General features: G+C 41.2%; 1 protein-coding gene across 1 annotated transcript; it reads right to left on the reverse strand.

Annotated features, from left to right (window-relative positions):
* Positions 1-8,920: 8,920 nt before the first annotated feature.
* LOC121856464 lies at positions 8,921-11,961 on the reverse strand. Its single transcript, XM_042352070.1, has 3 exons — positions 11,818-11,961; positions 10,990-11,136; positions 8,921-10,509 (listed from the first exon to the last, which is right to left on the reverse strand). The coding sequence occupies exons 2-3, from the start codon at positions 11,104-11,106 to the stop codon at positions 10,024-10,026; spliced, it is 603 nt and encodes a 200-aa protein (XP_042208004.1). The 5' UTR covers positions 11,107-11,136; positions 11,818-11,961; the 3' UTR covers positions 8,921-10,023.
* Positions 11,962-12,092: the final 131 nt, after the last annotated feature.

The raw sequence follows: 12,092 nt of genomic DNA on the forward strand, positions 1-12,092 counted from the left end.
ATCTTTAAGAGGAAGGAAGAAGATGTGGAGGCGAGCCGTGAGAAACTATCCCACATATGACCTTGGTTCCTGGGGCGTGGCAAACGTTTCTTGAAGTCAAACGTTTCTTGAAGTCAAACGTTTCTTGAAGTCAAACGTTTCTTGATATTCTTGAAGTCAAACATCTGACATCTAATATATCTCGCCATTTAAAAAACAAAACAAAACTCTCTCTCTCTCTCTCTCCAACACATAATGAGACAATCCACCACAGACAGACAGGCGGAAAAAAATTATTAATTACATCATCTGTATACTTCCATGCTTATTAAAAATGAATATGATGACCTTATGTTAGGGAGCAAGGGAGGATATGGGGGAGAATGTGGGGAGAGAGTGGGGGAGAGGATGTGTAAAGGGGGGGGAGAAGAGAGGACACGCTGGGAGAGGAGGGACGTGGAAGAGAGTGGGGAGAATGTGAGGAGGGGAGGGGGGGGGGGCGACGTGGTTGGGGAGGATATGGCAATGGGAGACAATGGAAGGATGGGGGAGAACTAGGGATAAGGAATGAGGGGTGATTTGGGTGAATAGGTGTAGTATTTGGAGGAGAGGAGGGAGGGAGGAGGAGGGGGAGGAGGGGAGGGGGGAGGAACGCAGCTGGGGTGGCGCCGCCTTGCTCGGCCCTTGGAGAACAGGGGAGAAGGGAGGGGGAGGAGAGAATAGAGAGAGGGAAGAGGAGGAGGAGAGAGAGAGAGAGAGAGAGGGGGTCAGTCAGTTAGGCCTACTCTAGTATTTACCCCTAGGCCTAGGTCTTGTTAATTGTCAGGTGAGATGGAGCAGTAGGAAAAGGGGGAGAAAGAGGAGAGACAGGGGGGGTGTATCCCATCAAGGGGTGTCTGGGGGGAGAAGGAGGAAGGGGGAAGAGGAGGGGGGAAGAGGAAGGGGAGGAAGGAGGGAAGAAGAGGAAGGGGGAGGAAGGAGGGAGGAAGAGAGGGAAGGGAAGAGGAGGGAGAAAGAGGAGAACAGGAGGGAGGAAAAGGAGGGAAGGAAGAGGAGGGGTATACTGTCCCATCATAGTATAATCAGGAGGGGGAAGGAGGGGTCTGGTGTCCACTTAGGGTAGACCATCAAACTCCCTCCTCCCCAAAAACAGAGCCTTTGTTCTCCCTATTGTCCCCAGCGATGTAGGGAAGGGCATCATCTACCTTACATACATACATACACCTACATACATACACCTACATACATACATACATACATACATACATACATACTACCGGACAAGAATTATTTAATGAGGCTTACACGTCCCCAGCCTCACCAGCCCTCACTAGCCCTCACTAGCCCTCACAGCCCTCACCTCCTGCCACTCAAACTTGATTACTTCATCAACCATCAAGTTAACTAACCCCCGTGGTAATATTTTGACCTCGCCTCTTACAGATGTTCCGACTCGATAATAATAATAATAATAATAATAATAATAATAATAATAATAATTAATAATAATATATAATATGTGATAATTGTGTGTTATGGATACTTAGACCTCACCTAAGCGAATACCTAGTGAACGGTGTAACCTGGTAGTTGAAGCACCTAAAACTAACACCTAATGAACGGTGCTTAATAACCCTGATAGTTGAAGAACATAAATAACACTAATGAAGAAAATTAACTAAACAACAATAAAATACGGGATAACTCAAAATAGTTTAGTTTACGGTGAAATAATATATTACCAGGTTTTCTATAATACTTTTACCCCAAACTAAACTAAACAGATATGTAACTCGTAAAACACACCTGGCTACCTTATTATAAAGAATTCACTGTCTCCCCACCTTGTAATTAAAGAATGGATTAAAATTGAGTCGTTAACAGCTGAACTACAACCCAAAACGAATAAGAAAGAAAATAATGTAAATAGAATGCATAAATAAGACAATAAAACAGACGAATTGACAAACTTAGAGAACAAAGAGGAAAACAAAGAAATACAAGTAAATATCTCAAACGAAAAGTGGAATAAGTATTTAATAAGTAAACAAAAGTAATGAAATAAGTAAATAAACAAGTAAACACATAAATAAAACTTGAAACAAAACAAAGGAACAGACAAGCCAACGGTACACACACACACACACACACACACACACACCAAAATCTCGGGTTACATAAGCGACTCGAGTGTGCGACATTCATACAGCACAAATCCAATTACTTCAGTACCCCCCTCCAGCACCACCTCCCAAACAAGTTCTCTCCTAGCTGGTGGGTGGGCGGCCTGCCTTGACAAGGGTCGCCTAGATCAATACAATTCACCCCCTCCCACAAAACAGTTCTGAGTATCACTACGCTAGGATGAAAATACGCCCCTCTGTGTGTGTGTGTGTGTGTGTGTGTGTGTGTGTGTGTGTGTTTGTGTGTCTCAGGGTGTTGTAGATTCGTTGAATTTACTGTTATAAGAGTCCTGAACCTAAGGGCAGGCCATACACCTAATGGGGACAGGCCATAGAACTAAGTGGGACAGGCCATAGAACTAGTGGGGCTGGCCATAGAACTAAGTGGACCTGGCCATAGACCTGAAGACGCCCTAGACCTAAGACTAACCCATACCCCTAAAGGGACCATAGACTAAAGGGAGTCAGATCACAACCCTAATGGGCCCATAGAACCAAGGGGCCCTAGAATCAATGGGGCCTCAGTTCTAATGGACCCCAGACCTAAAAAACCCCTAAAGCAAAAGGGGTCTAAGTTCAAGACTAGGTTAGGTAGGAACATGTTAGTAAATAAAACACTTTACCAACCAGAAAGAGAACTGAGTGCATCATTGCGTGCAGCTCACTCCACCCACAACTCACTCACGCAACACTCATTAACAAACTACCGCCCTAACACACTCAACACTCCACAGTTAACAGTTTTTCTTGAGAAGTTCTCCAATTAGACCAGTAATTCCCCTGTTGACTGGTGAAACAAGGCAGTTAACGAGGTGCTCTAAAATCCTCACCTAACTGACCTGAAACTGAGCCTGACTGACCAGACTGACCTACGTAACCTAATCTAACCTAATATTCATGACCTTTTAAACAAATTCCAGCACACACACACACACACACACACACACACACACACACACACACACACACATGTGTAAAAGAAAGAATGAAAGCTTGACACATAGGAAAAGTCAAATAATTCATTAAAAAGACCAGGAGATAAAGGAAACAGTCGGATAAAGACAGGAATGGCAGGAGAAGACAATGATGTGAATAGATAAATAAGGAAGGGAGAGGGGAGGACGTGTGCGTGTGTGTGTGTGTGTGTGTGTGTGTGTGTGTGTGTTAAATGTCTGTGTGTCTCTCTCTCTCTCTCTCTCTCTCTCTCTCTCTCCGGACATTCAATAAAGTAGGATTAGGATAAGAATAATACTTCTCCCTATTGTCACCCATTACTTGGGGGAGATGTGAGAGAGCTTGAGTACCTAGGGAGGGAGCAGGGGTGTGGGGAGTGAGTAACAAGGGAGGGGTGTGAGTACCTAGAGGAGGGAGTGGGGGGTGTGGGGAGTGAGTAACAAGGGAGGGTGTGAGTACCTTGGGATGAGTGAGTACACAAGAGAGGGGAGGGCATTTCTGGCATAAGTTCATTTGGGGGCATAATCAGGGCATTTCTAACCAATATACTTCACTTGGGGGCATCATCAGGGCATCACCATTCAGTATATTTCATCTGGGAAATATACCCATAATATAATTCACTCCCGGCTATATATCTTTACCGGCCATTTAGATAAACCATGACAGTGAAACCGGCTCAACATAACTGGCCGGATATATATAGCTGGTACGATACAAATGACCGGATAAAATCAGGCCGATAGAAAAATAGCCGGTTTATACATATGGCCGGATAAAAGTGACAGAATATAGCTGGTCTTCATAAAATTTGCCGGACATAACTCGCCAGATATAACTAGTTAACCGGATATAACAAGGCGGATAGAACTACCCAAGATATAACCAGCCATATTTAACCAACCAGGATAAATTTAGCCGGATATATCTAGCCGGGTACAAACGGCCGGATACAAAGCTGGCTACTTACATTACGAGATGCCGGCTTGACATTACCATCTGAATAGTCTGGACCCATCAGGGAGGAATTGAAGGAGGAAGGAAGGAAGGAGGAAGGAAGGAGGGGAGAAGGAAGGAGGGAGAAGGAGGAGGAGAGAGAAAGAAAGAGAAGGAGAAGAAGGAAGGAAGAAGGAAGAAGGAAGGAAGGAAGGAAGGTGAAGAAAGATAAAGAGGGAAAAGAGGAGGAAGTAGAAAGAAAGGAAGGAAGACGTAAAGGAACGAAGAGGAGGATAAGATGGAGGAAGAAAGGGAGAAGAGGAAGAAGGGAGAAGAGGGAAACACACGACAATAACACAATAGAGAAGAAGGGGAGGTGACAGATGAGTGGAAGTGTTGCTTACTAACCCTCTCTCTGTACCTAGTCTTTTTGATAATTACAGCGGCCACAATTAGATCAGGCCACTAACTACCGCTCGTTCCGCGTCCCCCCAACCACCATAACTTTCCTCTCCATCCCCTCCTCCCTCCCCGTTTCCGCCCCTCACCTCCTCCTTTCTCCAATAGCGACGCCTGGGGTTTAATTATACTTGCCTAGTGGTTTAATATTGGAGGTCGACCTTGTGAGTCGAGCCTTATATTGGAAGGTCGACCTTGTTGCAGGTCGACCTTGTGATGGAAGGTCGACCTTATATTGGAGGTCGACCTTATGGAGGTCGACCTTGTATTGGAGGTCGACCTTGTGATGGAGGTCGACCTTATATTGGAGGTCGACCTTGTGATGGGGAATTCTTAATAAATAAATCCCTTAGAAAATGTTAAAACAATATTTACCACTTATCATGAGAAGGTTAGGTCAGGTTAGGTTAGGTTAGGTTAGGTAAGGTTAGGTTAGGTTAGGTTAATGTCACCGGTCTGTTCCATTTATATTTTGTAACAATATTTTTCTCGGCCGCCTTAACGCTCATCAGCATGCAAAAGGCGGTGACTGACTTGCCACCACCTCCACGAATAAGTTACCCAGCTCACGTTTTCTTTCACACACACACACACACTCACACACACACACACTACAAACCTCGAGTCATGAAAGTATAATGTATAATCTTGAGAATTTTGTTTTTGTCTATAAGGAGTTTTATATATAGTACAAACACTAATACAAGATTGTTTCTATAAATTTCTATAACACCTGAAGATATTATTTTAATTATTTTAAATGTGGATAAATTTACTCTAATACAACCAAACAATTAATAAAATAAACGAATAAATTTAAAACACAAAAATAAATCAATGAAAAACGATAAAAAATAAATATTCGTACAAGAAATTAATAAAATCAGGATTAATTAGATCGTTTAAACTAAGAAAATCACTCGGTAAATTACATCATTTTATAAGTAATAATTTATATAACGATGATAAACAGAGACACTATATTATTTTAAGTATTTTTTTCAGTTCAGACTTTTATTAAGTATTGCTAAGGATCCAGTAAGCTTTATGGTTGGCAGCTTGAGTCATGTGAACAGCTTGAGGGGAGGAGAGGAAGAAGCTTGCTGACCCATTTCTCTACCTTGATATCACGTGAGTTTTAACTTAATTTAGTAACTATTACAGCCATTTAAACAGACGTAACACTAATCCGTACCTTAATTAGTGTAATTTTCGGTATGGGAATTATTTAGTAGCTTTATGGCGTAAAATTTTGTGTTTATTAGTAATTTGTTGAAGACTTTACCTGGACGCCCCGCCATGTTGCCAAAGTTACGATGATTAGTCTCCCTTAACGTAAAAATAGTCGTAATTAATTTATATTTTATGGGATATGTGATATAAGATATTATTAGTTAGTTATGTAATTAATTAAGTAAGAATTATTGCCTTAAATTATATAAAGTATATATGAACAGGTTAATTACCACAACACTGTACTCACCTTTCAGACGTCCATGTTTTCCATCGCGGTTTAAATGGCCACACAAAATTCCTCGCAATATATTCACTAATTTCGTTATTTCTTCACTATAATATCCACTTTTACATATAGTACCGTACACTATAGTCACTGTTGTTTATCCTGTGTAAATATAGTCACTGTTGGTAATGTTATATTGTCGTAAACACCATAAAACACATAATTTTTCGCCACAACAGCTTACCATCAGCAGACCCTCCTCTCGCCTCATTGGTTACGACAATTCGCCCTAATTGGTCATTACCACTTCTTATCTCTGATTGGTCACTAAAATCCCGTCATTATTTAAACTTTATATATATATATATATATATATATATATATATATATATATATATATATATATATATATATATATATATATATATATATATATATATATAAATATATATATATATATATATATATATATATATATATATATTTCATGTAAATCCACAATAAAACGTGGATAAGATAAATCTTGATAAAATCACACGGGAAAAATGGAAACAACGGGTACCTTAGCTTTCGTCTGTATATATAAACATTTATTTCACCATTTAGCATAATTATATCATTCGTACAGCTTTAGTCATTATTATTCATCATTATATTGTAATTTAGAGGTTAGTTAATTAAATTATATTATATTTGATCAGATTACAACTATTAGGTTAAGTCAAATGAGCTGGGGGCTAAACTTCACATGATCCATTACGTTGCCAGTAATTTTATATACAAGATATGAACTACTAAGCTACTGGTGATATTATACTGCCCGTGACCTAACCAGACACTGCCCGTGACCTAACCAGACACTGCCCGTGACCTAACCAGATACTGCCCGTGACCCAACCAGACACCAGCAGAACCTAACCTAACCATCCACATTCCTTCCTCTTGACAATATACGAACACAATCACAGCTTATTAACCATCCCACCCACTTTCATGACCACTCCACTCCTTCATGCCCACTCCCACTCCCTTCATGCCCACTCCCACTCCCTTCATGCCCACTCCCACCTCCTTCATGCTCACTCCCCACCCTTCATGCCCACTCTCTCACTCCTCTCTCCACTCCCACTCCCTTCATGCCCACTCCCACTCCATTCATGCCCACTCCCACTCCCTTCATGCCCACTCCCCCCTCTCCTCATTGTGCCCTATACAACCCTCTTCAATGAGCTAATTAAATTCAACCTCTTCTTCCACGCCAATTTGAAGTTGTATTCCCACTTGACTTCACTAATGTATTCTCTTTATACAACTAATTTATGCGTGTATGATGTATTTTTAATCACATGTATACATTTCTTTCATATACAGTAAGTTACATAGTATATACATTTCATACATATATACAAACTACGTGTATAGTATGAACTCTCTCTCCAACTAAGGGAAAAAACCCAAAGGGAAAAAAACTCTCCTCCATGGGAATAAACTTTCACCAGAGGGCCCATAAGTGGTAGGGGGTAGTGGTGGTTGGGGGTAGTGGTGGTAGGGGGTAGTGGTGGTAGGGGTGAGGGGTAGGGGTGGTGTAGGGGTAGGTGTGTGGTGGTAGGGTAGTGGTAGGGGTAGGTGTAGGGGTAGTGTAGGGGTAGGTAGGGGTAGGGTGGTAGGGGTAGGGGGTAGGGGGTAGTGGTGCCTTTCTCCTACCACCACTACCACCATTCATTTACAACACCACACTAGTACACACACACACACACACACACACCCTTTCCCTCCCTTCTCCTCCTCACCCCCAACCCTTCTCCCCCCCCCCTCCCACTAAGCTCAATGTCAACACACAAGATGGATTAACTCCCCATCATATCCCGCGACCCTCAAATGGCTTAACATCAAAAGGTAAAGTCAACACACTTGTTACATCCACAATGGAGTGATCCGCTGCCTTGAACACCGATGAAAGCCGCTGTGTGTGTGGTTAATAGGCCGCCACTACCCCCAGTCTGTTAATAGGCCGCCACTACCCCCACTGTCTGTTAACAGGGCCGCCACTACCCCACTGTCTGTTAATAGGCCGCCACTACCCCCACTGTCTGGTTAATAGGGCCGCCACTACCCCACTGTCTGTTAACAGGGCCGCCACTACCCCACTGTCTGTTAATAGGGCCGCCACTACCCCCACTGTCTGTTAATAGGGCCGCCACTACCCCCACTGTCTTAACAGGGCCGCCACTACCCCCACTCCAAATTATTCATCTTTTAACACAACTGAAAACATGGCTGCCAACCTTACTGATATACTCAATTATATCGAGAAAAATTAAATAATTTCAGTAACAATACAATTATATTTATTTAATAATAATAAATTACTTCCCAGGTCAATAAAAATTCACTCAGAAACCCTTAATAGGATATAGACGAATTACATCAACTACTGAAGAGGGCAGCGAGTTGTTACCATTAATTCAGATAGATAGATAGATCGATAAATAGATAGATAGACAAATTGATGGATAGATATAGGTACATAAATTTTGGAAGCTCATGAGAAACTATACTGGGATATTAAGAAAAATCCACGGCGATATTTAGGTCGAAACAAACCCCACAAGGGACTCTGTAAACACAATCATCAAGGGACTTTATAAACACAAGCATCAAGGGACTTTATAAACACAAGCATCAAGGGACTTTATAAACACAAGCATCAAGGGACTTTATAAACACAAGCATCAAGGGACTTTATAAACACAAGCATCAAGGGACTTTATAAACACAAGCATCAAGGGACTTTATAAACACAAGCATCAAGGGACTTTATAAACACAAGCATCAAGGGACTTTATGAACACAAGCATCAAGGGACTTTATAAACACCCACCCACAGACATCAATGGAAATTCAACTCGTAAAACAAAAACAAAATTCCTTTAAACTATATTTATTTTTTTCTAATATAAAGTAACAAAAGACTATCTCCTCAATTTAATACTTATGGTTCTTAAGTAACTAAATTAAGTGTTTATATATTTTAAAGCTTTTAAGTAAATAAAGAATAATATTTTACAAGACCCACCTGAAATAGTACATAAATATACATATTCACAGTAACTTTCTTATGTATAAAACACGTAACTCATACAATTTTTAATACTGAATATACATACTTCATCAGATAAGTATAATACATATTTTTCCATTCATTCATATATATATACATAGTTTGTATATCACGCCATCATCATTATACACATCAAAGTTATGTTTTGATGTGTGTATGGATTAGCTAACACAGTACATGGAGTCTTCAGAGTTTTCTAAATATGTGATAATTAAAGTGTTTGCCGTTTCTTAACATCTTGGGAAATGTGTTAATTAATGTTTACACTTTTTTAACACCTGTGGATCAGTGCAATATGTATTTCACTCTTTAACACAGTCATAATTACTTAGCATTGTTCTAGGGGATTCTTAAGTCACACTCAAAACACACTTATAAAATTATTCACAAGTTTTAAGTACAAGTCAAAGGAAGGGCTGACACAACTGTACAGTATATACACACCTTAGGGTTCACTTTCATATGTAAAAGCAATGCTGACAGTTGTGCTGACATACGTGTTTGATGTCATTGTGGTGGACTCGTTGGTAAGGGCTGCACCAGTTAACATAGGGACCTGTGGCTGGGAGGAGGTGTGAGGACTGTTACTCATTGGGGCCATCACTCACTAAGGGGCTGTCACTAACAAGGGCACTGTCATTCACCTGCTGGGGACTGTCACTCACTCGGAGACTGCTATTCACTATGGGACTGTCACTTGATAGACTTTCATTCACTAGGGGACTGTCATTCACCTGGGGACTGGCACTCACTGAGGACCCATCATTCACACACCGGGGACTGCGTGACGGTAGCCTCTCACCATCATTGTGTACCTCCACTACACACCGCCTCACCTCCATACAATACTTCTTATCTGAGTTAACAATCTTTACTTCACTTTGTCGACCGCGTGGCAAACCATAGGGACCGAAGATAGCTTTACTGGGTCATTTTTCACTGTGTGTGAGATAATCTTCGGTCTGTCGGTCTCGTGAGGGATTCTGGTCTCTGGGGAGTGAAGCAGACCTCGGGAACTTCTTTGATACGTTGGTCTGGGTGCTTGTGTTGGACCAAGTCTTCCTGTCCGTGTTTGTCGATGAATCTCTTGTACTGGTGTTATGGTGGAGCTGTGAGTTAATGGCGCTTGTGGAGGTTGTGCCATTAAACACCTCTAGAGCTCCTTTACAACCTTGGGTCGCCGTTCTGTTGATCGTCGTCATTTTGGGGGTAACATCAGTACAGTCAATCACCGCCTCTTCAATGATGAGGACATTTATGCGGTCTTGTGTCTTTGCGGTCTTCTGGCTTGGAGGAGGAGGTAGCCATGATGTTCCTAGCCACTGGGACCATTGTAGTCTTGGGGAAAAATGTGTTTGTTCCCCTTGGCTCCCAGCAACAGTTGGTCTCTTCGTATCACCAGTTCTTAGGGAAAGCTGTGAAGGGAAAGAACCAGGTATTAAATTATTTCCCTTATAAATTATTAACACCACCTGAAGATTAACCTCCTGAGCTTACACAAAATAATACAATACACCTCACTGATTATTCTCATCAATACAGTAAAAATACAACCATGTATAATTTACTTTAATACAATATATAAATCTATCTGTAAACACATAAGTGAATATATGAACAAATTATACACTATACAATTATATTCTTTCATTATAGTTCATAATTATAGAACTTCTGGAGGAATTATATATGTGCAGGTGTATATAGGTGTGTGTAAACTCCCCCAGGTGTATATAGGTGTGTGTAAACTCCCCCAGGTGTATATAGGTGTGTGTAAACTCCCCCAGGTGTGTATAGGTGTGTGTAAACTCCCCCAGGTGTATACAGGCATGAAGGTAAACTCCCCCAGGTGTATATAGGTGTGTGTAATCTCCCCAGGTGTACACAGGACCCACCCGACGAAGGGACAGAGCCTGGGACATGTTCCTCCTCAACACGAAGACAAACTCTGCCTGACGATCCCTTGGCCACTGTGCCTTCACCTCCAGAGGTCTCTCCTGCGGTAGGATCATGCGGTCGTTGTAGTCTGGGCTGCGGCGAACCTGCGGATGATACCAGCGGTTAGTGGCTTAAAATATATGTACTCTGGGGTCAAAAAATACGACAAAATGAGGTAAATAAGATTATTAGCTTGAAAAATATGACAAAATTACAAAAATAAGGAATTTGGGGTTTAAAAATAAGATTACATGACAAAATAAGATTCTTAGCTTGAATAATAGGATGAAATAAGTAAAATATGGATTCCTAGCTTTGAAAATAAGGTTCATAGCTTTAATAATAGGATAAATTATGTAAAATAAGTTATATTAACTCTAAAAAATAAGATTACATGATAAAATAAGATTCTTGGCTTGAATAATAAGATAAAAATAAAAAATATGGAATCCTAAATTTAAAAATGCGAGAACAAGAACCCAGGAGGACAATGACCCCAGGAGAACAATGGACCCCAGGAGGACAATGACCCCAGAGGACAATGACCCCAGGAGAACAGTGACCCCAGAGGACAAGTTAATGCACAGCTAGAGGACAAGGAGGACATGCACCCCAGGAGAACAGTGACCCAGGAGAACAATGACCCAGGAGAACAATGACCCCAGGAGAACAATGACCCCAGGAGAACAATGACCAGGGGAACAATGACCCAGAACGACAATATCACCCAGGAGGACAATATCACCCAGGAGGACAGTAACCCCAGGAGGACAATAAGACTCTACCTCATGGATAGCGTAGTAGCACTTGTTATCAGGAGTATTACAGCAGTTAAGGAGTAACTCAACCACCTCCTCTGCGGTAGTTCTGTCTGACACCAGCAGCGACTTGTACTGCGACTGTCAAGGGATGATAGAGAGGTTTTGTTTACATCTGTTTATGGGATCTTGTTACTGTTTACACTCTTAGTTATTGTGTTTAATGTTGTTTACAGTTATCTTTCTCTGTTTATAAGTCTAGTTATATACAGTAGGAAATATCTGCAGGAAAATGGTGATGA

The sequence above is a fragment of the Homarus americanus genome, unplaced genomic scaffold, assembly GCF_018991925.1.
Source record: "Homarus americanus isolate GMGI-L3 unplaced genomic scaffold, GMGI_Hamer_2.0 scaffold55002, whole genome shotgun sequence".
NCBI classification, from domain to species: Eukaryota; Metazoa; Arthropoda; class Malacostraca; order Decapoda; family Nephropidae; genus Homarus; species Homarus americanus.

What these genes read in the sequence shown, in the direction of transcription:
- LOC121856464 (XM_042352070.1), bottom strand. Translation starts at nt 11,106, where the DNA reads ATGATCCTACCGCAGGAGAGACCTCTGGAGGTGAAGGCACAGTGGCCA. An exon ending in AGGCTCTGTCCCTTCGTCGG is followed by an intron (nt 10,510 to 10,989) that starts GTGGGTCCTGTG and finishes TTCCCTTCACAG; the next exon opens with CTTTCCCTAAGAACTGGTGA.